The 27277-nt window shown below is 45.1% G+C and overlaps 1 protein-coding gene across 1 annotated transcript in view; it reads right to left on the bottom strand.

Annotated features, from left to right (window-relative positions):
- Positions 1–4464: 4464 nt before the first annotated feature.
- The window catches only part of LOC138638950 (thymosin beta-15A homolog), a 44213-nt gene continuing 21400 nt past the window's right edge, over positions 4465–27277 (bottom strand). The window contains exons 2-3 of the mRNA XM_069728711.1: positions 21450–21554; positions 4465–4647 (exon numbers count right to left, since the gene is read on the bottom strand). Coding sequence (XP_069584812.1) covers positions 4610–4647; positions 21450–21549 — 138 coding nt within the window. The 5' untranslated portion in view covers positions 21550–21554 and the 3' untranslated portion in view covers positions 4465–4609. The remainder of the gene's footprint in view (positions 4648–21449; positions 21555–27277) is intronic.

The following is a 27277-nucleotide window of genomic DNA, read 5'->3' on the forward strand; positions in this document are numbered from 1 at the left end:
CACAGCTTTATATGTAGCATCTATGGGGCCATAATGAACGGTGCAGAGCATTATATATGGGGCACAGCTTTATATGGAGCATCTATGGGGCCATAATGAACGGTGCAGAGCATTATATATGGGGCACAGCTTTATATGGAGCATCTATGGGGCCATAATGAACGGTGCAGAGCATTATATATGGGGCACAGCTTTATATGGAGCATCTATGGGGCCATAATGAACGGTGCAGAGCATTATATATGGGGCACAGCTTTATATGGAGCATCTATGGGGCCATAATGAACGGTGCAGAGCATTATATATGGGGCACAGCTTTATATGGAGCATCTATGGGGCAATAATGAACGGTGCAGAGCATTATATATGGGGCACAGCTTTATATGGAGCATCTATGGGGCAATAATGAACGGTGCAGAGCATTATATATGGGGCACAGCTTTATATGGAGCATCTATGGGGCAATAATGAACGGTGCAGAGCATATATATGGGGCACAGCTTTATATGGAGCATCTATGGGGCCATAATGAACGGTGCAGAGCATTCTATATGGGGCACAGCTTTATATGGAGCATCTATGGGGCCATAATGAACGGTGCAGAGCATTATATATGGGGCACAGCTTTATATGGAGCATCTATGGGACCATAAAGAACGGTGCAGAGCATTATATATGGGGCACAGCTTTATATGTAGCATCTATGGGGCCATAATGAACGGTGCAGAGCATTATATATGGGGCACAGCTTTATATGGAGCATCTATGGGGCCATAATGAACGGTGCAGAGCATTATATATGGGGCACAGCTTTATATGGAGCATCTATGGGGCCATAATGAACGGTGCAGAGCATTATATATGGGGCACAGCTTTATATGGAGCATCTATGGGGCCATAATGAACGGTGCAGGGATCCCTTGTATAGCCGTATGTCGGTTTTGCAAGCCTGCGAGAAAAACACGCAGTACGGATGCCATACGGATTACATACGGAGGATGCCATGCGCAAAATACGCTGACACACCCTGCCTACGGAGGAGCTACGGACCACTATTTTGGGGACTTTTCAGCATATTACGGCCGTAATATACGGACCGTATTGTCTTACGCTGAGTGTGACGCCGGCCTAAGTGGCAGAAAGTGGCTGTCTGACATACGACAAACTAACAGGACTGAAGTATATCCATTTTGTGAGAATTTGAATGTCCCTTTTTTGGGGGGAGACTGAACCAAAACTCAGGCCCAGTGTATAAAACAACACAATCTAAGTGGCAGAACGTGGCTGGAAGATATATATAAAAATACAAGGACTGTAGCACAATTTCAATCTCCCTACAATGATCTCAGAAAATGTATGGCAGCAATAAAAAGGACTGCTGCACACAAAAGTGTGGACAAATAAACAAGAGAACTGTGCAGAAAGGAGCAACAGGATTTTTGCTTTTAAAAAAGCAGTTGGCTTGCACAGCGGCGTACAATCAGCAATGCAGCTATCAGGGAGCCTTCTAGGGCAGCCTAATAAGCTACAGAGCTGATGCACAAACATCTACCCTCCACTGTCCCTGCAAAGAAAAGGTGGTGTTGGACAGTGGAAATCGCTACCGCACAAGCAGTTTGGGGGTTAATCTTCCCTCCCTACCTATATCCCTTCTTCTGATGAAGCTGCAGCAACCTCTCTCTTTGCTAAGATCGGCAGCAGTAAGATGGCGGTCGGCGGGAACGCCCCTTTATAGCCCCTGTGACGCTGCAGAAAGCAAGCCAATCACTGTCATGCCCTTCTCTAAGATGGTGGGGACCGAGACCTATGTCATCACGCTGCCCACACTCTGCGTCCACCTTCATTGGCTGAGAATGGGGCTGAAAGCATCATACGAAACGCGACTTTTGCGCGCCTGAACCTAATAGAAAATCTTTGGCGGGAGCAAAAAGTAAATGTTGACAATTGACAGTCCTGAAACCTGAAAGATCTGGAGAAGATCTATATGGAGGAGGGGGCCAAAATCCCTGCCGCTGTGTGTGCAAACTTCATCAAGAACTACAGGAAACGTCTATTAGAATAAACGCGTGCACAGCCGTTAGAGAGGTGCCAGAGTAGGTTCCAATACCATGAATAATAGCAAAAAACTCGGCACTCAGACTTAACTTAATCAGATAAAGTGATTTAATGGTGTCCACGGTAAATAACAGAAGAAACGTTTCGGTCCTATTGCCACTTGCGGTGGATACCGCGTCCTCCACTGACCAGGACACGCAGGCTCTATACCACAGAAGGCAATACCGCCGGACTTATCCCCCTGAGACACTGGCTGTGTCCACCTATATCTAGGACCTTAATGAAAACCCATAATCTTTCAGGTCCACTAACTTCTGTTCACGATCAAATATTGTGACTGATGAAGGTCCAGCTATAGGACCGAAACGTTTCTTCTGTTATTTACCGTGGACACCATTAAATCACTCTATCTGATTAAGTTAAGGCTGAGTGCCGAGTTTTTTGCTATTATACAGGAAACGTCTGACCCCTGTAAGTGCAAACGTGAAGTTTTGTTTTTCTATTGTATCAAATACTTATTTCATGCAATAAAATGCAAATTAATTATGTAAAAATCATATAATGCGATTTTCTGATTTTTATTTTTAGATTCTGTGTCTCACAATTGATGTGTACCTAAGGTAAAAGTTACAGACCTCTCCATTCTTTGTAGGTGGGAAAACTTGCAAAATCGGAAGTGTCGAATGTTACTCACTGTACACATGAACATAATGCTGTTAATCCAGATAAAGTCGTAGAGTTAAAGGAGGGCTACTCTTACCTGAGAACTTAGAAGCAACCATGTTCTGTTTAACCTTCCAGTGTGAAAGATGAGCATGCTGAGTGTCGGCCTGGAGTTTCTGGATACTAGCTAATCGTTGCGACACAGTGAGGAGATCCAGGGCATCCATTCCTTACACAAGTGGCTAGTGCTTCTTTGGAGTTGGTTGAAAAACATTTGTTTTTTTCTAATGTCTGTGGAGCGCCCCCAGTAGGGCAGTGGGGTACTCGAAGCCGGGCCCTTCGGTTCTCAAGGGGGATGTCACGGTGGCTGACCCGGTCCGTGGCCCTAGGGGCATCTGTTGTAATTGGTGGAAAGGTCTTTAAAGGGATAATGTTCGTGACGCCACCTGTGGTATTCGGTCAGGGTGACCGACGCTGCTTAGGGGTCCGCTGGGGTGATGTTATGGCAGCTAGATGGTATACCTTCCCACAGGTGAAGTGTGTCCCCAGGGCTTCCCGGTGTGTAGATGGTGGATGGTGTGAGGCGCAGTGAAGAACGAGGGCACAAGGTTGCAGTCTCTTTACCTTTTACTGAAGGCTTCAGCATCCACAGTCCAGAGCACCAGATCACAGGGCAGGCAGAGTCCGGCCGGTATGAAGGCAAATCCAGAGTCTCCTTATCCAGGTGGAAATCAGTAGTCTTCCTCTAGCGCCTGAGTGTTGTAGTCCCTTCCTGCTGAGCTTCTCGGTAAGGTCCTCACAACTATTGTTGGTGTTCTAGATGTTATGTCTTTCTCTCTGTCCCCCAGATGGATAGGAACAAACCGTATGACTGATGGCCTGAGGCTTTTTACAGGGACTCTAGCACGCCCCAGCCCCCACAAGTCGCCACCGTGCCTCCTTGGTATAAGTGCGGATCAGCAATGTGCAATTATCTGTCCTGCCAGTCTCTGAAGTAAAGCGTAGAGATCCTTACTCCCTCGGTATTCTGGCTACCGGATTACTGCGCCTCAGAAGGAAGCAGTCTGCTCCTGGCTGGTCTCCCTCTGATATTCCTCTCCTGTGCTCTGCTTTCCTGCACACTCTCTGCAATATGTTCGCTTTATTGTCACTTTCCAGGAGCTGCAGCACGTCAGGCTCCAAAACTCCGTCCTGTCCCTCTGTCCTCCTGAACTCTGAACCCCCTTTCCCTCCAGATCAGGATGTTTTATAGGGGAGTTCACCTAAAACTTGCTTAGAGCTCCCCCTTCTGGTGTGGAGTGTGAACATGTTGTATGCATTGTGCTTACCTGGTAAAGAGATCTCCTTTATTGCCTTCAGACGTAACATCACTCCCCCTGGTGGAAGAATGACATTACGGCAACGACCAGGACCCTGGGGCGCTGCATCTGCTTTTAGGTTTGGGTGTTCTTATATGTTGGATGCATCAGTGGTGCACCCCCATTAAAATCTTTTTTTTTTTTTTTAGTGGCTCCCATGCTCTATCTGGTGTTGCACAGAACAAAAAATGACTGAAGAACAGAACTCCAGAGGGCGAATTCCTATCCTGCGTGGGTGTAGTTCAGGTAGTAACGTGTAAGAGGTGATCTCCCTCTCTTACCCATAAACTGTACTGTACAGAGATTTCCCAGATTTCACTCATGTGACTAATAACTGATGGCACAATACTTTAGAATTATAAACCAGGGAGTACAACGCAAAGAAGGCTTGGATACAAAACATTTAATCACAAAAAGAAAGATAAACTTTACAGATTAATTTGGGCAAATGGCAGTAGTAGGAAATCATATTGCTCAGCAGCTCTTCCTCCAGCCATCGAGCATGGAGAATGATTGTCAGGAGCCACTTGATTTTAGGTCTTCTTGCACGCTTCTTTTTCCTGTTCAATAGCTGTAGATGTAAAAAAAATATATTAGAGGTTTGGTGAAATACAAATAGGGCACAATCTCTTATGTTGGGTGCCCAGTAATACATATTACAGCACAATGTGAGCAAAAGGGTATGGATTCTTTTGTTTAAATCATGTTTATTGAGTGAAGCAAGAAGAATAAAAGTAAACGATACAATCTAGTATATCAGCAGGATACCAGGTAAAATTACATGTTAGTCAAGAAATGCATTACAACAACATCATGTATCTTGCACTTAACATTCTGAAAAATAATACTACTGATTGGTGTTATAATATGTTGACAATAAAGAACAATTGAAGTGATTGATAACCTATATTAATTCTCATTGTGATTATTCAATAATCATAATACGTATTCAAACTAAAGGAGGGGTGGGAGACAAACAAAGAGATTAGGATAAAGAAGAGAATGGGGGGTAGAAAGAAGAGGAGAGGATTGGGTAGGGTAATGGGGTAGGTTGGGGAAAGGTGTGGCTATCATCCCATCCTAGCGGTCAGGACGCGGACTAATGGATGATCTAGTGGTAAACGAGAGCGAGTCATGCATTACATCAGGCTTCAGAAATCCAGAGATCCAGGTCAGGGGTTTCTCTGAAAGCTATCCAGGGGGCCCATGTGATATAAGTTTTATCTACATTGCCTAGAGATTGATTTATTAACTGCTCCATCCTATAGATGTCATTGAGTTCCGCCACAAACTCCGCACGTGAGGGAAATTTTTCTTGTTTCCAAAAGCGTGGAATCAAGTTCCTAACCGCGGTAAGAAAGTGTCTGAGGATGCTCTTTTTATATTGAGAAATCGACAAATCACATAGGGATAGTAATGCTATGCATGGAGAGGGTTGGATCTGAGTGATAGACATCTTGTTATGGAGCTCAAATACAGCCAACCAAAGGGCTTTTATGGGGGGGCAATCCCACCAAATGTGCATATAAGAGCCAGTCTCCTTTAAGCATCTCCAACAAGTGTCAGGAGTAGTGGGGAACACGGCATGTACCATAGAAGGACATCTATACCATCTTGTCAAGATCTTGTAGCTCCTCTCCTGTGATACCGCGCATAATGACGATCTAAACGTGAAGAGAAGAATTTTTTCTCTATCCTCAGGTGGTAATGGCCTTCCCAGCTCGCCCTCCCATTTCGAGGAGAATACTGGTGATCCCTGCAGTGGAGCCCTTCCCCCCTGGAAGATTTTATATAGCAGCGAGACAGTATGATCTGGAGGGCTTGTTGATGTGCAAAGCGTCTCAAAAGGAGTTAGCGGTCTGCCAATATTGGTTTGTTTAGAGATTGCGTAAATAAAACTTTTGAGTTGTTCATAGAAAAACCAATCAGCAGAGGGTGCTTCCTCCTCCGGGAATAATTCCTGGAGGGATTTCATCCTAGTCTCATTTAGATAGTCATGGAGAATGGGTTTGGAATCTTTTCTCTTGTTTAAATACATCTCTCTTTTTAGCCCCGCAGGAAAGGCAGGGTTGTCGTAGATTGGGATCAAAGGTCCTCGGAGAGTTGTGATCTTAAGGTCTGAGTTTTTATTTTTAATGAGAAGCGATAAGTTTCGTGTAAGGAAGGGTAGATAGGCGCCTGGCCCCGATCTACCCCCGGACCAGAGAATAACCTGAGAGTCACAGCCATTCAGATCATTTTCTAGCTTTACCCATTTTTTACTATTTATGTTGTGATAGAGGTCCAGTATACATGTTCCAGGTATGGATTCTTTTATTGTTAAGCGAAATAGATAGCCAGGCACATCCTAGCAATGACGTAGACCAACATTACAATCACTCGATTATTCACAGAGACCAGTAAAATCTTTATCTCCAGCCTTGATATGTTCAGGACATTGGCGTAAAGCCACCACTGTAAACATCTACTGATTGTGCCTAATGAAGGGCCACCACAAAGCATCCAAGCAGCCCTCCGGCCCAGCTCTATGCGTACAAGGCTATCCCAATCTGAGACATCTATGGCATACTAGATGGTGGCATCGGGTATTCTAGAATATGCATGTATATAGCAGCCACATAGTATATAGCACAGGCCACGTAGTATATAGGGGCCATGTAGAATATAGCACAGGCCACGTAGTATATAGAAGCCATGTAGAATATAGCACAGGCCACGTAGTATATAGGAGCCACGTAGAATATAGCACAGGCCACGTAGTATATAGGAGCCACATAGTATATAGCACAGGCCACGTAGTATATAGGAGCCACATAGTATATAGCACAGGCCACGTAGTATATAGGAGCCACATAGTATATAGCACAGGCCACGTAGTATATAGGAGCCATGTAGTATATAGTACTGCCCACGTAGTATATAGCAGCCATGTAGTATATAGTACTGCCCACATAGTATATAGCAGCCATGTAGTATATAGTACTGCCCACGTAGTATATAGCAGCCATGTAGTATATAGTACTGCCCACGTACTATATAGCAGCCATGTAGTATATAACACTGGCCACGTAGTATATAACATAGTAACATAGTTAGTAAGGCCGAAAAAAGACATTTGTCCATCCAGTTCAGCCTATATTCCATCATAATAAATACCCAGATCTACGTCATTCTACAGAACCTAATAATTGTATGATACAATATTGTTCTGCTCCAGGAAGACATCCAGGCCTCTCTTGAACCCCTCGACTGAGTTCGCCATCACCACCTCCTCAGGCAAGCAATTCCAGATTCTCACTGCCCTAACAGTAAAGAATCCTCTTCTGTGTTGGTGGAAAAACCTTCTCTCCTCCAGACGCAAAGAATGCCCCCTTGTGCCCGTCATATAGCAGCCATGTAGTATAAAGTACTGCCCACGTAGTATATAGCAGCTGTTGTGTTTAGGCAATTCAGTACCACAGTGGACATAGCGGTCAGAGCACATACAGTGATCTGACAATTACCCAAAAACATAGAACGAGCTCTGAGACGTGGGAACTCTGTTGACCGCAATCCCTGATCCTCTCCAACAACACTAGAGGCAGCCGTGGATTGCGCCTAACGCTCCCTATGCAACTCGGCACAGCCTGAGAAACTAGCTAGCCTGAAGATAGAAAATAAGCCTACCTTGCCTCAGAGAAATACCCCAAAGGAAAAGGCAGCCCCCACATATAATGACTGTGAGTTAAGATGAAAAGACAAACGTAGAGATGAAATAGATTTAGCAAAGTGAGGCCCGACTTTCTGAACAGAGCGAGGATAGGAAAGGTAACTTTGCGGTCAACACAAAACCCTAAAAACCACGCAAAGGGGGCAAAAAGACCCTCCGTACCGAACTAACGGCACGGAGGTACACCCTCTGCGTCCCAGAGCTTCCAGCAAAACGAATAGATAAGCTGGACAGAAGAAAAGCAAACAAAATAGCAAAGGAAAACTTAGCTATGCAGAGCAGCAGGCCACAGGAACGATCCAGGAGGAAAAACAAGTCCAATACTGGAACATTGACTGGAAGCCAGGATCAAAGCACTAGGTGGAGTTAAGTAGAGCAGTACCTAACGACTTCACCACATCACCTGAGGAAGGAAACTCAGAAGCCGCAGTACCACTTTCCTCCACCAACGGAAGCTCACAGAGAGAATCAGCCGAAGTACCACTTGTGACCACAGGAGGGAGCTCTGCCACAGAATTCACAACAGTACCCCCCCCCTTGAGGAGGGGTCACCGAACCCTCACCAGAGCCCCCAGGCCGACCAGGATGAGCCACATGAAAGGCACGAACAAGATCGGGAGCATGGACATCAGAGGCAAAGACCCAGGAATTATCTTCCTGAGCATAACCCTTCCACTTAACCAGATACTGGAGTTTCCGTCTCGAAACACGAGAATCCAAAATCTTCTCCACAATATACTCCAACTCCCCCTCCACCAAAACCGGGGCAGGAGGGTCAACAGATGGAACCATAGGTGCCACGTATCTCCGCAACAATGACCTATGGAATACGTTATGTATGGAAAAAGAATCTGGAAGGGTCAGACGAAAAGACACAGGATTAAGAACCTCAGAAATCCTATATGGACCAATGAAACGAGGTTTAAACTTAGGAGAGGAAACCTTCATAGGAATATGACGAGAAGATAACCAAACCAGATCCCCAACACGAAGTCGGGGACCCACACAGCGTCTGCGATTAGCAAAACGTTGAGCCTTCTCCTGGGATAAGGTCAAATTGTCCACCACATGAGTCCAAATCTGCTGCAACCTGTCCACCACAGTATCCACACCAGGACAGTCCGAAGACTCAACCTGTCCTGAAGAGAAACGAGGATGGAACCCAGAGTTGCAGAAAAACGGCGAAACCAAGGTCGCCGAGCTGGCCCGATTATTAAGGGCGAACTCAGCCAAAGGCAAAAAGGACACCCAGTCATCCTGATCAGCAGAAACAAAGCATCTCAGATATGTTTCCAAGGTCTGATTGGTTCGTTCGGTCTGGCCATTAGTCTGAGGATGGAAAGCCGAGGAAAAAGACAAGTCAATGCCCATCCTACCACAAAAGGCTCGCCAAAACCTCGAAACAAACTGGGAACCTCTGTCAGAAACGATATTCTCTGGAATGCCATGTAAACGAACCACATGCTGGAAGAACAATGGCACCAAATCAGAGGAGGAAGGCAATTTAGACAAGGGTACCAAATGGACCATCTTAGAGAAGTGATCACAGACCACCCAAATGACTGACATCTTTTGAGAGACGGGAAGATCTGAAATAAAATCCATAGAGATATGTGTCCAAGGCCTCTTTGGGACCGGCAAGGGCAAAAGCAACCCACTGGCACGAGAACAGCAGGGCTTAGCCCGAGCACAAATCCCACAGGACTGCACAAAAGTACGCACATCCCGCGACAGAGATGGCCACCAAAAGGATCTAGCCGCTAACTCTCTGGTACCAAAGATTCCAGGATGACCAGCCAACACCGAACAATGAACCTCAGAGATAACTTTATTCGTCCACCTATCAGGGACAAACAGTTTCTCCGCTGGGCAACGATCAGGTTTATTAGCCTGAAATTTTTGCAGCACCCGCCGCAAATCAGGGGAGATGGCAGACACAATTACTCCCTCTTTGAGGATACCCTCCGGCTCAGACAAACCCGGAGAGTCAGGCACAAAACTCCTAGACAGAGCATCCGCCTTCACATTTTTAGAGCCTGGAAGGTACGAAATCACAAAGTCAAAACGGGCAAAAAACAACGACCAACGAGCCTGTCTAGGATTCAACCGCTTGGCGGACTCTAGATAAGTCAAGTTCTTATGATCAGTCAAGACCACCACGCGATGCTTAGCTCCTTCAAGCCAATGACGCCACTCCTCGAATGCCCACTTCATGGCCAGCAACTCTCGATTGCCCACATCATAATTTCGCTCAGCAGGCGAGAACTTCCTGGAAAAGAAGGTGCATGGTTTCATCACCGAGCAATCAGAACTTCTCTGCGACAAAACAGCCCCTGCTCCAATCTCAGAAGCATCAACCTCGACCTGGAATGGAAGCGAAACATCTGGTTGACACAACACAGGGGCAGAAGAAAAACGACGCTTCAATTTTTGAAAAGCTTCCACAGCAGCAGGAGACCAATTGACCACATCAGCACCCTTCTTGGTCAAATCGGTCAATGGTTTGGCAATACTAGAAAAATTGCAGATGAAGCGACGATAAAAATTAGCAAAGCCCAGGAACTTTTGCAGACTTTTCAAAGATGTCGGCTGAGTCCAATCATGGATGGCTTGGACCTTAACAGGATCCATCTCGATAGTAGAAGGGGAAAAGATGAACCCCAAAAATGAAACCTTCTGCACACCAAAGAGACACTTTGATCCCTTCACAAACAAAGAATTAGCACGCAGGACCTGAAAAACCGTTCTGACCTGCTTCACATGAGACTCCCAATCATCCGAGAATATCAAAATGTCATCCAAGTACACAATCAGGAATTTATCCAGGTACTCTCGGAAGATGTCATGCATAAAGGACTGAAACACTGACGGAGCATTGGCAAGTCCGAATGGCATCACTAGATACTCAAAATGACCCTCGGGCGTATTAAATGCAGTTTCCATTCATCGCCTCGCCTGATACCCAAAAACATAGAACGAGCTCTGAGACGTGGGAACCTCCTGTGGTCACAAGTGGTACTTCGGCTGATTCTCTCTGTGAGCTTCCGTTGGTGGAGGAAAGTGGTACTGCGGCTTCTGAGTTTCCTCCCTCAGGTGATTTGGTGAGGTCGTTAGGTGCTGCTCTAGTTAACTCCACCTAATGCTTTGATCCTGGCTTCCTGTCAATGTTCCAGTGTTGGACTTGTTTTTCCCTGGATCATTCCTGTGGCCTGCTGCTCTGCATAGCTAAGTTCTTCTTTGCTATTTGTTTGCTATTTTTTCTGTCCAGCTTGTCTAATTGTTTTGCTGGAAGCTCTGGGACGCAAAGGGTGTACCTCCGTGCCGTTAGTTCGGTACGGAGGGTCTTTTTGCCCCCTTTGCGTGGTTTTCTTTAGCATTTTGTGTAGACCGCAAAGTTACCTTTCCTATCCTCGCTCTGTTAAGAAAGTCGGGCCTCACTTTGCTGAATCTATTTAATCCCTACGTTTGTCTTTTCATCTTAACTCACAGTCATTATATGTGGGGGGCTGCCTTTTCCTTTGGGGTATTTCTCTGAGGCAAGGTAGGCTTATTTTCTATCTTCAGGCTAGTTAGTTTCTCAGGCTGTGCCGAGTTGCATAGGCAGAGTTAGGCGCAATCCACGGCTGCCTCTAGTGTTGTTTGGAGAGGATTAGGGATTGCGGTCTGCAGAGTTCCCACGTCTCAGAGCTCGTTCTATGATTTTGGGTTATTGTCAGATCACTGTATGTGCTCTGATCGCTATGTCCATTGTGGAACTGAATTGTCTATCATAACAGTACAGGAAGCCGAAAGTACTAATGATTCTCAATAGAGGGAAAAAAGAAGTTCTGAGACCATTTTTTTTTCTTTGCACTGTGTTTTGCCTTTTTTTCCCCTAGACATTTGGGTGGTTCAGGACACAGGTGTAGCGATGGACATTAGAAGTCTGTCTTCATTTGTGGATCAGCTCTCGGCAAGAGTACAAAAGATTCAAGACACTATTGATCAGAAATCTATGTTAGAACCAAGAATTCCTATTCCTGATTTGTTTTTTTGGAGATAGAACTAAGTTTCTGAGTTTCAAAAATAATTGTAAACTATTTCTGGCCTTGAAACCTCGCTCCTCTGGTGATCCAGTTCAACAGGCTTTGATCATTATTTCTTTTTTGCGCGACGACCCTCAGGACTGGGCATTTTCTCTTGCGCCAGGAGATCCTGCATTAAGTAATATCGATGCGTTTTTCCTGGCGCTCGGATTGCTGTACGATGAACCTAATTCAGTGGATCAGGCAGAAAAAAATTTGCTGGCTCTTTGTCAGGGTCAGGATGAGATAGAGGTATATTGTCAGAAATTTAGAAAGTGGTCCGTGCTCACTCAATGGAATGAATCTGCGCTGGCAGCTATGTTCAGAAAGGGTCTCTCTGAAGCCCTTAAGGATGTCATGGTGGGATTTCCTATGCCTGCTGGTCTGAATGAGTCTATGTCTTTGGCCATTCAGATCGGTCGACGCTTGCGTGAGCGTAAATCTGTGCACCATTTGGCGGTATTACCTGAGCTTAAACCTAAGCCTGTGCAGTGCGATAGGACTCTGACCAGAGTTGAACGGCAAGAACACAGACGTCTGAATGGGCTGTGTTTCTACTGTGGTGATTCCACTCATGCTATCTCTGATTGTCCTAAGCGCACTAAGCGGTTTGCTAGGTCTGCCACCATTGCTACGGTACAGTCAAAATTTCTTCTGTCCGTTACCTTGATCTGCTTTTTGTCATCTTATTCTGTCATGGCATTTGTGGATTCAGGTGCTGCCCTGAATTTGATGGACTTGGAGTATGCTAAGCGTTGTGGGTTTTTCTTGGAGCCCTTGCAGTGTCCTATTCCATTGAGAGGAATTGATGCTATGCCTTTGGCCAAGAATAAGCCTCAGTACTGGACCCAGCTGACCATGTGCATGGCTCCTGCACATCAGGAGGTTATTCGCTTTCTGGTGTCGCATAATCTGCATGATGTGGTCGTGTTGGGGTTGCCATGGCTACAAGTCCATAATCCAGTATTAGATTGGAAATCCATGTCGGTGTCCAGCTGGGGTTGTCAGGGGGTACATGGTGATGTTCCATTTCTGTCAATTTCGTCATCCACCCCTTCTGAGGTACCAGAGTTCTTGTCTGATTACCGGGATGTATTTGATGAGCCCAAGTCCGATGCCCTACCTCCGCATAGGGATTGTGATTGTGCTATCAATTTGATTCCTGGTAGTAAATTCCCAAAAGGTCGACTGTTTAATTTATCCGTGCCTGAGCACACCGCTATGCGCAGTTATGTGAAGGAATCCCTGGAGAAGGGGCATATTCGCCCGTCATCGTCGCCATTAGGAGCAGGGTTCTTTTTTGTGGCCAAGAAGGATGGTTCGCTGAGACCTTGTATAGATTACCGCCTTCTAAATAAGATCACGGTTAAATTTCAGTACCCCTTGCCATTGTTATCTGATTTGTTTGCTCTGATTAAGCGGGCTAGTTGGTTCACCAAGATAGATCTTCGTGGTGCGTATAATCTGGTGCGAATCAGGCGAGGCGATGAATGGAAACTGCATTTAATATGCCCGAGGGTCATTTTGAGTATCTAGTGATGCCATTCGGACTTGCCAATGCTCCATCAGTGTTTCAGTCCTTTATGCATGACATCTTCCGAGAGTACCTGGATAAATTCCTGATTGTGTACTTGGATGACATTTTGATATTCTCGGATGATTGGGAGTCTCATGTGAAGCAGGTCAGAACGGTTTTTCAGGTCCTGCGTGCTAATTCTTTGTTTGTGAAGGGATCAAAGTGTCTCTTCGGTGTGCAGAAGGTTTCATTTTTGGGGTTCATCTTTTCCCCTTCTACTATCGAGATTGATCCTGTTAAGGTCCAAGCCATCCATGATTGGACTCAGCCGACATCTTTGAAAAGTCTGCAAAAGTTCCTGGGCTTTGCTAATTTTTATCGTCGCTTCATCTGCAATTTTTCTAGTATTGCCAAATCATTGACCGATTTGACCAAGAAGGGTGCTGATGTGGTCAATTGGTCTTCTGCTGCTGTGGAAGCTTTTCAAGAGTTGAAGCGTCGTTTTTCTTCTGCCCCTGTGTTGTGTCAACCAGATGTTTCTCTTCCGTTCCAGGTCGAGGTTGATGCTTCTGAGATTGAAGCAGGGGCTGTTTTGTCGCAGAGAGGTTCTGATTGCTCAGTGATGAAACCATGCGCTTTTTTTTCCAGGAAGTTTTCGCCTGCTGAGTGAAATTATGATGTGGGCAACCGAGAGTTGCTGGCCATGAAGTGGGCATTCGAGGAGTGGCGTCATTGGCTTGAGGGAGCTAAGCATCGCGTGGTGGTATTGACTGATCATAAGAACTTGACTTATCTCGAGTCTGCTAAGCGGTTGAATCCTAGACAGGCTCGTTGGTCGCTGTTTTTTGCCCGTTTTGACTTTGTGATTTCGTACCTTCCGGGCTCTAAAAATAACAAACGGATATACGCATATATTGGGAGGAATACCTCATAATTAGTCAATAGTAACTACCAATATATTTAATTAGAGGCACTCTCACCTACATTGTAGGACAATAAGGACCCACCAACAACTACATAAAACCACAAGAAAAAGTGGAAAATGTCCGCAAGTACAAAGATAGAAATAACTTTATTATTAAAACTATACAAAAAGGTATCAAACAGGGACATGACAAAATCAGGCAGCAGAGTACATCACCACAAAGTAAGCGAGAGCCCACACATTAGGGTGTACATGAACCATGAGCGCCTGTGCGCAGCAAAGTATAGGCACAAAGATACAAAGTATAAGCCTTACCCAATCAAATATATGTGCACACCCGGCAAGTGTGGGCTCCCGCACTCCCCAAAAAAAAATCTAAAAATGTGAAGGCGGATGCTCTGTCTAGGAGTTTTGTGCCCGACTTTCCGGGTTTGTCTGAGCCGGCGGGTATCCTCAAGGAAGGAGTAATTGTGTCTGCCATCTTCTCTGATTTGCGGCGGGTGCTGCAAAAATTTCAGGCTAATAAACCTGATCGTTGTCCAGCGGAGAGACTGTTTGTCCCTGATAGGTGGACCAATAAAGTTATCTCTGAGGTTCATTGTTCGGTGTTGGCTGGTCATCCTGGAATCTTTGGTACCAGAGAGTTAGTGGCTAGATCCTTTTGGTGGCCATCTCTGTCGCGGGATGTGCGTACTTTTGTGCAGTCCTGTGGGATTTGTGCTCGGGCTAAGCCCTGCTGTTCTCGTGCCAGTGGGTTGCTTTTGCCCTTGCCGGTCCCGAAGAGGCCTTGGACACATATCTCTACGGATTTTATTTCAGATCTTCCCGTTTCTCAAAAGATGTCAGTCATTTGGGTGGTCTGTGATCGCTTTTCTAAGATGGTCCATTTGGTACCCTTGTCTAAATTACCTTCCTCCTCTGATTTGGTGCCATTGTTCTTCCAGCATGTGGTTTGTTTACATGGCATTCCAGAGAATATCGTTTCTGACAGAGGTTCCCAGTTTGTTTCGAGGTTTTGGCGAGCCTTTTGTGGTAGGATGGGCATTGACTTGTCTTTTTCCTCGGCTTTCCATCCTCAGACTAATGGCCAGACCGAACGAACCAATCAGACCTTGGAAACATATCTGAGATGCTTTGTTTCTGCTGATCAGGATGATTGGGTGTCCTTTTTGCCTTTGGCTGAGTTCGCCCTTAATAATCGGGCCAGCTCGGCTACCTTGGTTTCGCCATTTTTCTGCAATTCTGGGTTCCATCCTCGTTTCTCTTCAGGACAGGTTGAGTCTTCGGACTGTCCTGGTGTGGATACTGTGGTGGACAGGTTGCAGCAGATTTGGACTCATGTAGTGGACAATTTGACCTTGTACCAGGAGAAGGCTCAACGTTTCGCTAATCGCAGACGCCGTGTGGGTCCCCGACTTCGTGTTGGGGATCTGGTTTGGTTGTCATCTCGTCATATTCCTATGAATGTGTCCTCTCCTAAGTTTAAACCTCGTTTCATTGGTCCGTATAGGATTTCTGAGGTTCTTAATCCTGTGTCTTTTCGTCTGACCCTTCCAGATTCTTTTTCCATACATAACGTATTCCATAGGTCATTGTTGCGGAGATACGTGGCACTTATGGTTCCATCTGTTAACCCTCCTGCCCCGGTTTTGGTGGAGGGGGAGTTGGAGTATATTGTGGAGAAGATTTTGGATTCTCGTGTTTCTAGACGGAAACTCCAGTATCTGGTTAAATGGAAGGGTTATGCTCAGGAAGATAATTCCTGGGTTTTTGCCTCTGATGTCCATGCTCCCGATCTTGTTCGTGCCTTTCATGTGGCTCATCCTGGTCGGCCTGGGGGCTCTGGTGAGGGTTCTGTGACCCCTCCTCAAGGGGGGGGTACTGTTGTGAATTCTGTGGCAGAGCTCCCTCCTGTGGTCACAAGTGGTACTTCGGCTGATTCTCTCTGTGAGCTTCCGTTGGTGGAGGAAAGTGGTACTGCGGCTTCTGAGTTTCCTCCCTCAGGTGATTTGGTGAGGTCGTTAGGTGCTGCTCTACTTAACTCCACCTAATGCTTTGATCCTGGCTTCCTGTCAATGTTCCAGTGTTGGACTTGTTTTTCCCTGGATCATTCCTGTGGCCTGCTGCTCTGCATAGCTAAGTTCTTCTTTGCTATTTGTTTGCTATTTTTTTCTGTCCAGCTTGTCTATTTGTTTTGCTGGAAGCTCTGGGACGCAAAGGGTGTACCTCCGTGCCGTTAGTTCGGTACGGAGGGTCTTTTTGCCCCCTTTGCGTGGTTTTCTTTAGGGTTTTGTGTAGACCGCAAAGTTACCTTTCCTATCCTCGCTCTGTTAAGTAAGTCGGGCCTCACTTTGCTGAATCTATTTCATCCCTACGTTTGTCTTTTCATCTTAACTCACAGTCATTATATGTGGGGGCTGCCTTTTCCTTTGGGGTATTTCTCTGAGGCAAGGTAGGCTTATTTTCTATCTTCAGGCTAGTTAGTTTCTCAGGCTGTGCCGAGTTGCATAGGCAGAGTTAGGCGCAATCCACGGCTGCCTCTAGTGTTGTTTGGAGAGGATTAGGGATTGCGGTCTGCAGAGTTCCCACGTCTCAGAGCTCGTTCTATGATTTTGGGTTATTGTCAGATCACTGTATGTGCTCTGACCGCTATGTCCATTGTGGAACTGAATTGTCTATCATAACAATATAGTACTGCCCACATAGTACATAGCAGCCATGTAGCTTATAACACTGCCCACGTAGTATATAGCAGCCATGTAGTATATAGTACTGCCCAAGTAGTATATAGCAGCCATGTAGTATATAGTACTGCCCACGTAGTATATAGCAGCCATGTAGTATATAGTACTGCCCACATAGTATATAGCAGCCATGTAGTATATAGTACTGCCCGCGTAGTATATAGCAGCCATGTAGTATAGTAGTATATAACACTGGCCATGTAGTATATAGCAGCCATGTAGTATATAGTACTGCCCACGTAGTATATAGCAGCCATGTAGTATATAGTACTGCCCACGTAGGATATAGCAGCCATGTAATATACAGTACTGTCCACGTAGTATATAACAGCCATGTAGTATACACTACTGTCCACGTAGTATATAGCAGCCATGTAGTATATAGTACTGCCCACGTAGTATATAGCATCCATGTAGTATATAGTACTGCCCACGTAGTATATAGCATCCATGCAGTATATAGTACTGTGACTGTCCATGTAGTATATAGCAGCCATGTAGTATACAGTACTGTCCACGTAGTATATAGCAGCCATGTAGTATATAGTACTGCCCACGTAGTATATAGCATCCATGTAGTATATAGTACTGCCCACGTAGTATATAGCATCCATGCAGTATATAGTACTGTCCATGTAGTATATAGCAGCCATGTAGTATATAGTACTGCCCACGTAGTATATAGCAGCAATGTAGTATATAGTACTGCCCACGTAGTATATAGCAGCCATGTAGTATATAACACTGCCCACGTAGTATATAGCAGCCATGTAGTATATAGTACTGCCCACGTAGTATATAGCAGCCATGTAGTATATAGTACTGCCCACATAGTATATAGCAGCCATGTAGTATACAGTACTGCCCACGTAGTATATAGCAGCAATGTAGTATATAACACTGCCCACGTAGTATATAGCAGCCATGTAGTATACAGTACTGCCCACGTAGTATATAGCAGCCATATAGTATATAACACTGCCCACGTAGTATATAGCAGCCATGTAGTATACAGTACTGCCCACGTAGTATATAGCAGCAATGTAGTATATAACACTGCCCACGTAGTATATAGCAGCCATGTAGTATACAGTACTGCCCACGTAGTATATAGCAGCCATATAGTATATAACACTGCCCACGTAGTATATAGCAGCCATGTAGTATACAGTACTGCCCACGTAGTATATAGCAGCAATGTAGTATATAACACTGCCCACGTAGTATATAGCAGCCATGTAGTATATAGTACTGCCCACGTAGTATATAGCAGCCATGTAGTATATAGTACTGCCCACGTAGTATATAGCAGCCATATAGTATATAACACTGCCCACGTAGTATATAGCAGCCATGTAGTATACAGTACTGCCCACGTAGTATATAGCAGCAATGTAGTATATAACACTGCCCACGTAGTATATAGCAGCCATGTAGTATATAGTATTGCCCACGTAGCATATAGCAGCCATGTAGTATATAGTACTGCCCACGTAGTATATAGCAGCCATGTAGTATATAGTACTGCCCACATAGTATATAGCAGCCATGTAGCGCACGCAGTATTTAGCAGTGTGGGCAGCTATCCCTGTTAAAAAAAAAAAGAAATTACCCAGAACACTTAGTGGTCTCGCGAGACTGCTAAATCTTCTGGGTAATTTTGCAATGCATCGCTGGGAACGGAAGATGGCGGCAGGCACGAGCGGCTCGGCAGACTACAGAGGGTGAGTATAGCAGGTTTTTGTTTTTTTATTATTTTTAACATTATATTTTTTTACTATTGATGCCGCACAGGCAGCATCAATGGTAAAAAAAGAGTGCGTTACCCGCGGCATAACGCGGTCCATTACTGCCGGCATTAACCCTATGTGAGCGGTGACTGGAGGGGAGTATGGAGCGGAGCGCCGGGCAGTGACTGCTGGGAGGAAGGAGCGGCCATTTTCTTCCGGACTGTGCCCGTCGCCGATTGGTCGCGGCTGTTTTGCTGCGACCAATCAGCGACTTGGATTCCATGACAGACAGAGGCCGCGACCAATGAATATCCGTGACAGACAGAAAGACAGATAGACAGAAGGACAGAAAGACGGCAGTGACCCTTAGACAATTATATAGTAGATTCTCATATTACCATAAATGTTTAATCAATGGTCCCTCATTAAGCACATTGCTGTGTGTTTCCCCATTGTCCATATAATGATTAAAATCAACATCAAAGTCCGACTGAATTACGAGGAAAGTTAAGATGTAGACATCTCTGTAACACTTACAGAACATGTTCCTAAAAACAAAACTTCTCATAGCTTTTGAGATTCTTCTATAAACACAGTACATTCGGGGGGGGTTTCTGGTGGAAGAGAAATTTAGACCAATGTAGACAGTGAACTAAATTGAAGGGGGTCCGCCAGCGGGATCATCCCTCCTGGGACATCTATAGGGGGACACAGGTCATAGGAAGCTGAAGAACATTACACCTTGATATCTGCAATCTGATGTCTTATTTCAGAGAACTCCACGTATTTCTTTTATGTAAATGAGCTGTTAAGATCTATGGGCCGGACTTGGATCTCCCTGAGACTGCACCTCCCAAGCTTTTTATAAATAAGGACGTTAACAGTGTGATATGTAATGGCGGGTCTCTGCTCTCCTGATCTCACTGTAGAGCTGTGCAGAGCTATACCTGACACATTCCTCACAGCTTTAGCTTCCATCTCACAGGAGCCAGTACAGCACAGCAGAGCTGTGAGAGCTGCAGCAAATGTGTTTCTAAGGAGACTGTCAGGAAATAGGAAGAATGTCTTGCGGTCACAATTACACTTCCGGACCTTTCCACTGCATTTGCTTGTACAAATGCAAAGCCCCTATTGCAGGCACATGCCTGGGGTTGATGACAGCCCCACTTCACTGGAGAAATAAGCAGCTTTTCCCTTCACTCTGCCTGCATGCAATCCTACACTCCTTCCCCCTCCATCAAGAATGTGTTTTGAGCAGTCCCAATCCCCCGTGTGCAAATGGTCAGGGGGTAATCTCTTTGTTCCTGCAAACTTACATATAATGGCACCGATCATTGATATAGGTGTGAAACTTACATTTTTGGCATTTGCATCAGTAGAGCTACCCTCCCGTGCATTTTCAAAGCTCCAGCACCAGCAGAATCTGAGAAATGTATTACTGCTTACCAGAGGCACATAGCCAAGTCATGTTAGGATTCAAATTAACGCCAATCTCATGCTCGGAATAATGATAGTCCCATCGTCGCTATACGAGGTTCCCACCCCGACTTATGTTTAATGAAAGTTTTTTCATAACTTTCCAAAGGGGGTGTATCCAGCCCCTCAGTGATGTCTCAAGCAAGAGAGTATTAGAGATTTAACCTCATTTTAGGAGAGTGCTTTTGCCCAGGAAGTCAGCTACCCGAGGCTGTCCTGATGCATTGGGATGTTTCTCCCTCCCCCCACTTAATGGCTTACCATTGTCTGAGAGAACTGTAAGTGCTTTTCATCTTTAATCCCTCTAATTTTGCAATCGTTGTGTACATATTGTAATTGTCTCATTTTGTAGCAATCTTTTTTTATATACTTTTGTAAATACTGCCTATTTATTTTTGGAGTAAACGTTATAATATTTACTAGTTTCGTTTTCCTTGTCTAAAACGTACCCCTAAGTCCTCCTAAATAAGTAATCGCTACTGATTTGGTTGGCTCCTGACCCATTATTAATTATAAGTAATAGGAGCTGGTGGCAGCGAAGTGTCCTGAGCTTTTGGGAAACCCGGGCAGTGACGGACGGGATTTGATAATTGTATTTCCCGCCTGAGACCGGGAGTAGTTATATCACCCTCACTGCAGTCTGCCCAATAGCCAATACATAGCAAGGCAGCCTTCCTGGCGACTAATTATACTAGGGGCAGTTCCCTGACTGACCTGAAGGTAAGGGTGGTGCCAGAGAGCCGCAAGAACTGGGGGCAACCAAACACCCCCGATTCATTATAGAGACTAAGTTCTGTTCTGCTGTTCTGTGTTAGCACCGTGTCTCACATTGCAACTACCCCTTTTATTTATAATAATCTCTCAGGGCGGATCATCAGAGAGATCTATATCCGGCCAAGAGATCTTAACAGCTCATTTACATATAATAAAACAGATTACTTTTAATACCTTGTTATGTTTCCGAGAGTATGTGAACCAGGATTATGCAGCTTTAGGTGGTGGTTTTGAGAATCCCAGCCATTCTTATATTTTATATAACATAGTTCTAAGTCATATATGTTGTCATTCACGAGATGTGATATTAACTTACAAAATTCTAAAAAAAAACAAACACTATATAACACACTTCAACACAACTGGATGTTTAATTCCAAAATACTGTTTAGTCTGCATCACAGTCTGCATCTCCGATCCTGGGGAGATACTCACTTTCTTTAGAAGGAAGTGTATTCTTTTCCTCTGTGTTGGTTTTGCGAAGTTTTCGATGATCAAATTTCTCCACCTCTGAAAGATCAGGTTTATCGGCCATAGTGACTATAAAGAAAACACATTTTAGGTGACGTGGTTTAGGATTTTAGGATTTTGTTGCATCCAATAAAAAAGGACAAAACATTGAAATATTTTGCTGCAGGAATTAGATTGCAGGCCTCAGGGCAGACACTATGCGTGGGCACAGCTGCAGAGTTTCAGACTAGATTTATACTTTTGCACCTAGACAACTGAAAAATAGAAAACTTCTATTCAGTTAGGTTTTTCTTAATCCCATTAAAAATAAAAGTAGTGAAACAAATTTACCACTAGCTTCATAGGTATAACATTGAAAAATTATTCGTTTACTTCCCTGAAAAAGTAGATGCCATGCTTTGCACTTTGTTTCTACGAGATAACTAGATTCAGAAGAAATACATTTTAAAGACAAATTTGCCATTTATTTAATGTCATGTAAATAAATAGCATAAAAACTTACACCTTAGAGGAAAGATACAGAGACTGGCGTCCTGCCCATGCCCATGCCTATGCTATATCCACTGAGACTGGCATCCAGCCCATGCTATATCCACTGAGCCTGGTGTCCTGCCCATGCTATATCCACTGAGACTGGCATCCTTCCCATGCTATATCCACTGAGACTGGCATCCTGCCAATGCTATATCCACTGAGATTGACGTCCTGCCCATGCTATATCCACTGAGCCTGGTGTCCTGCCCATGCTATATTCACTGAGTCTGATGCCCTGCCCATGCTATATCCACTGAGACTGGCATCCTGCCCCTGCTTTATTCACTGAGACTGACATCCTGCCCCTGCTATATTCACTGAGACTGACGTCCTGCCCATGCTATATCCACTGAGACTGACATCCTGCCCATGCTATATCCACTGAGACTGACATCCTGCCCCTGCTATATTCACTGAGACTGACATCCTGCCCCTGCTATATTCACTGAGACTGACATCCTGCCCATGCTATATCCACTGAGACTGACATCCTGCCCCTGCTATATTCACTGAGACTGACGTCCTGCCCATGCTATATCCACTGAGACTGGCATCCTGCCCCTGCTATATTCACTGAGACTGACATGCTGCCCATGCAATATTCACTGAGACTGGCATCCTGCCCATGCTATATCTACTGAGACTGATGGCCTTCCCATGCTACATTCACTGAGACTGACGTCCTGCCCATGCTAAATTCACTGAGACTGGCATGCTACCCATGCTGTATTCACTGAGACTAACGTCCTGCCCATGCTATATCCACCGAGACTGACATCCTGCCCATGCTATATCCATTGAGACTGGCATCCTGCCCCTGCTATATTCACTGAGACTGACGTCCTGCCCATGCTATATCCACTGAGACTGGCGTCCTGACCAGGCTGTATTCACTGAGAATGATGTCCTGCCCATGCTATATTCACTGAGACTGACGTTCTGCCCATGCAATGTCCACTGAGACTGGCATCCTGCCCATGCTATATCCACCGAGACTGGCGTCCTGACCATGCTGTGCTATATTCACTGAGAATGATGTCCTGCCCATTCTATATCCATTGAGGCTGGCATCCTTCCAATGCTATATCTACTGAGACTGCAATCCTGCCCATGCTATATCCACTGAGACTGACATCCTGCCCATGCTATATCCACTGAGACTGACATCCTGCCCATGCTATATCCACTGAGACTGGCGTCCTGCCCATGCTATATTCACTGAGACTGACATCCTGCCCATGCTATATCCACTGAGACTGGCATCCTGCCCATGCTATATTCACTGAGACTGGCATCCTGCCCATGCTATATCCACTGAAATTGGTGCCCTGCCAATGCTATATCCACTGAGACTTGCGTCATGCACATTCTTTGCTTATTCACTGAGAATGATGTCCTGCCCTTGCTATATCCACTGAGACTGACATCCTTCCCAAGCTATATCTACTGAGGCTGCCATCCTGCTCATGCTATATCCACTGAGATTGACATCCTGCCCATGCTATATTCACTGAGTCTGATGCCCTGCCCATGCTATGTTCACTGAGAATGGCATCCTGCCCATGCTATATCTACTGAGACTGACGGCCTTCCCATGCTACATTCAGTGAGACTGACGTCCTGCCCATGCTAAATTCACTGAGACTGGCATGCTACCCATGCTGTATTCACTGAGACTGACGTCCTGCCCATGCTATATCCACCGAGACTGACATCCTGCCCATGCTATATCCACTGAGACTGGCATCCTGCCCCTGCTATATTCACTGAGACTGACGTCCTGCCCATGCTATATCCACTGAGACTGGCATCCTGACCATGCTGTATTCACTGAGAATGATGTCCTGCCCATGCTATATTTACTGAGACTGACGTTCTGCCCATGCAATGTCCACTGAGACTGGCATCCTGCCCATGCTATATTCACTGAGACTGGCATCCTGCCTATGCTATATCCACTGAAACTGGTGCCCTGCCAATGCTATATTCACTGAAATTGGTGCCCTGCCAATGCTATATCCACTGAGACTTGCGTCATGCACATTCTTTTTTATTCAAATAAATTTTTATTACGAATAACAAGGCAATTAACATGTTACATTTACATTTTCAATATAGAGTATTTCCTCCCCCTCCCCCTTCAAACAGCCCCCTTCGATCCCAAAGCCCCCCACCCCCACCCCACAAAGCAGCTCATCTTGTTAATTACTACCATCATTAAAACAATAGAGTATCTAATCCCTCAACCATTCGTATAAGCCACACTTCACATTACTATCCCATAGCAATCCATGGAGACCACATTTTATTGAACGTTTCAGTTTTCCCTTTCTTCTTATAAATCCCTTTTTCTAGTGTCAGGCCCTGTTTTACGTACTGGAGGAACTCTCCTCTTGACGGCGGCTCTTCCCTAATCCAGTTTCTAGCTATCACCTTCCTAGCCATATACAACAATCTGGCTATAGCTATCTTTAGGTGTTTATCCACTCCAATCTCATCCACGCATCCCAACAAACAGACAACTGGATCCCTTGGCACCGTGCATCCATACGCACCTTCCATACGACTCAAAACTACCACCCAGAAGGCAGCCAGTCTCGGACATGTCCACATCATATGGAAAATGTCTGCATCCGTAGACTTACACCTCGGACATTCAGAGTCATTACGCAATCCTGCCTTATATAACACCATCGGAGACCTATAAACTCTGTGTATCACATAGAGCTGTGACAGTCTATACGGTTCACTCAGCGACAGTCTTGGGATCCATTCCAACACCGACTCCCAAGTCTCGTTATCTATTGGGCCCAAATCCCTTTCCCATTTAGCTCTTGCCATTATTGGAAACCCCAATAGAAAAGTGTGCAACAGATCCCTGTACAGAGTGGATATGACTCCTCCAGTCGTCCCGTCATTACACACATACTCCACTACTATATCCCTCTGAATCCTAATACCTCCGTTCCTACTCTGAGCTCCAAAGGCATGCCTCATCCGCAGATACTGATACTCCCCTGCAGTCCCAAGACCAAATTCCGCCTGCAATTGGGAAAATGATTTCAGTTCACCTTGTTCAATTATTTGATACACATACTGAATCCCTTTGCCCAACCACTCTATCATAGTAACATAGTAACATAGTAACATAGTTAGTAAGGCCGAAAAAAGACATTTGTCCATCCAGTTCAGCCTATATTCCATCATAATAAATCCCCAGATCTACGTCCTTCTACAGAACCTAATAATTGTATGATACAATATTGTTCTGCTCCAGGAAGACATCCAGGCCTCTCTTGAACCCCTCGACTGAGTTCGCCATCACCACCTCCTCAGGCAAGCAATTCCAGATTCTCACTGCCCTAACAGTAAAGAATCCTCTTCTATGTTGGTGGAAAACCTTCTCTCCTCCAGACGCAAAGAATGCCCCCTTGTGCCCGTCACCTTCCTTGGTATAAACAAATCCTCAGCGAGATATTTGTATTGTCCCCTTAGATACTTATACATGGTTATTAGATCGCCCCTCAGTCGTCTTTTGTCTAGACTAAATAATCCTAATTTCGCTAATCTATCTGGGTATTGTAGTTCTCCCATCCCCTTTATTAATTTTGTTGCCCTCCTTTGTACTCTCTCTAGTTCCATTATATCCTTCCTGAGCACCGGTGCCCAAAACTGGACACAGTACTCCATGTGCGGTCTAACTAGGGATTTGTACAGAGGCAGTATAATGCTCTCATCATGTGTATCCAGACCTCTTTTAATGCACCCCATGATCCTGTTTGCCTTGGCAGCTGCTGCCTGGCACTGGCTGCTCCAGGTAAGTTTATCATTAACTAGGATCCCCAAGTCCTTCTCCCTGTCAGATTTACCCAGTGGTTTCCCGTTCAGTGTGTAATGGTGATATTGATTCCCTCTTCCCATGTGTATAACCTTACATTTATCATTGTTAAACCTCATCTGCCACCTTTCAGCCCAAGTTTCCAACTTATCCAGATCCATCTGTAGCAGAATACTATCTTCTCTTGTATTAACTGCTTTACATAGTTTTGTATCATCTGCAAATATCGATATTTTACTGTGTAAACCTTCTACCAGATCATTAATGAATATGTTGAAGAGAACAGGTCCCAATACTGACCCCTGCGGTACCCCACTGGTCACAGCGACCCAGTTAGAGACTATACCATTTATAACCACCCTCTGCTTTCTATCACTAAGCCAGTTACTAACCCATTTACACACATTTTCCCCCAGACCAAGCATTCTCATTTTGTGTACCAACCTCTTGTGCGGCACGGTATCAAACGCTTTGGAAAAATCGAGATATACCACGTCCAATGACTCACCGTGGTCCAGTCCATAGCTTACCTCTTCATAAAAACTGATTAGATTGGTTTGACAGGAGCGATTTCTCATAAACCCATGCTGATATGGAGTTACACAGTTATTCTCATTGAGATAATCCAGAATAACATCCCTCAGAAACCCTTCAAATATTTTACCAACAATAGAGGTTAGACTTACTGGCCTATAATTTCCAGGTTCACTTTTAGAGCCCTTTTTGAATATTGGCACCACATTTGCTATGCGCCAGTCCTGCGGAACAGACCCTGTCGCTATAGAGTCACTAAAAATAAGAAATAATGGTTTATCTATTACATTACTTAGTTCTCTTAGTACTCGTGGGAGTTTTCTTAGTACTCGTGGGTACCAGTACCCCCAATGCCTCAAATTCTTTCACATTGTTATTATGCCATAGCGGCGAGTATCTAGTCAAGTCCGTGATCCCACGTATGTGCCTCAATCTACTCCACAGCTTGCGTATCAACAGCAAAGTCGGATATAGCTTCCCCAAACTCTCCAAGGATCCATCCTCCAAACATTGCACCACTGGCCTTCTTTTTGTCACCACCTCCATCAACCGCTGTACCGCCCCAGATGACCCCTCATGCGCCCAGCCCCTTAAATGCTGACTCTGGGCTGCAAGAAAGTACAACTCAGGGTTAGGCAATGCCAGACCCCCATCATCCTTGGGTCGCTGAAGTGTCTCCAGTTTGATACGCGGATGCTGCCTCCCCCAAATCAGATTCCTAAACAGAGAGTTGATCTGTCTAAATTTCCCACGTGGTATCCAAACCGGCGCATTGTGAAGAATATACAGTATTTTCGGCATCAGAATCATTTTGATAAGATTCACCCTGCCTACCACAGACAAATGTAGCTTAAGCCATGCATCCGCTTTTGCCTTGAGGGCACCC

The sequence above is a fragment of the Ranitomeya imitator genome, chromosome 5 (assembly GCF_032444005.1).
Source record: "Ranitomeya imitator isolate aRanImi1 chromosome 5, aRanImi1.pri, whole genome shotgun sequence".
Classification (NCBI taxonomy): Eukaryota; Metazoa; Chordata; class Amphibia; order Anura; family Dendrobatidae; genus Ranitomeya; species Ranitomeya imitator.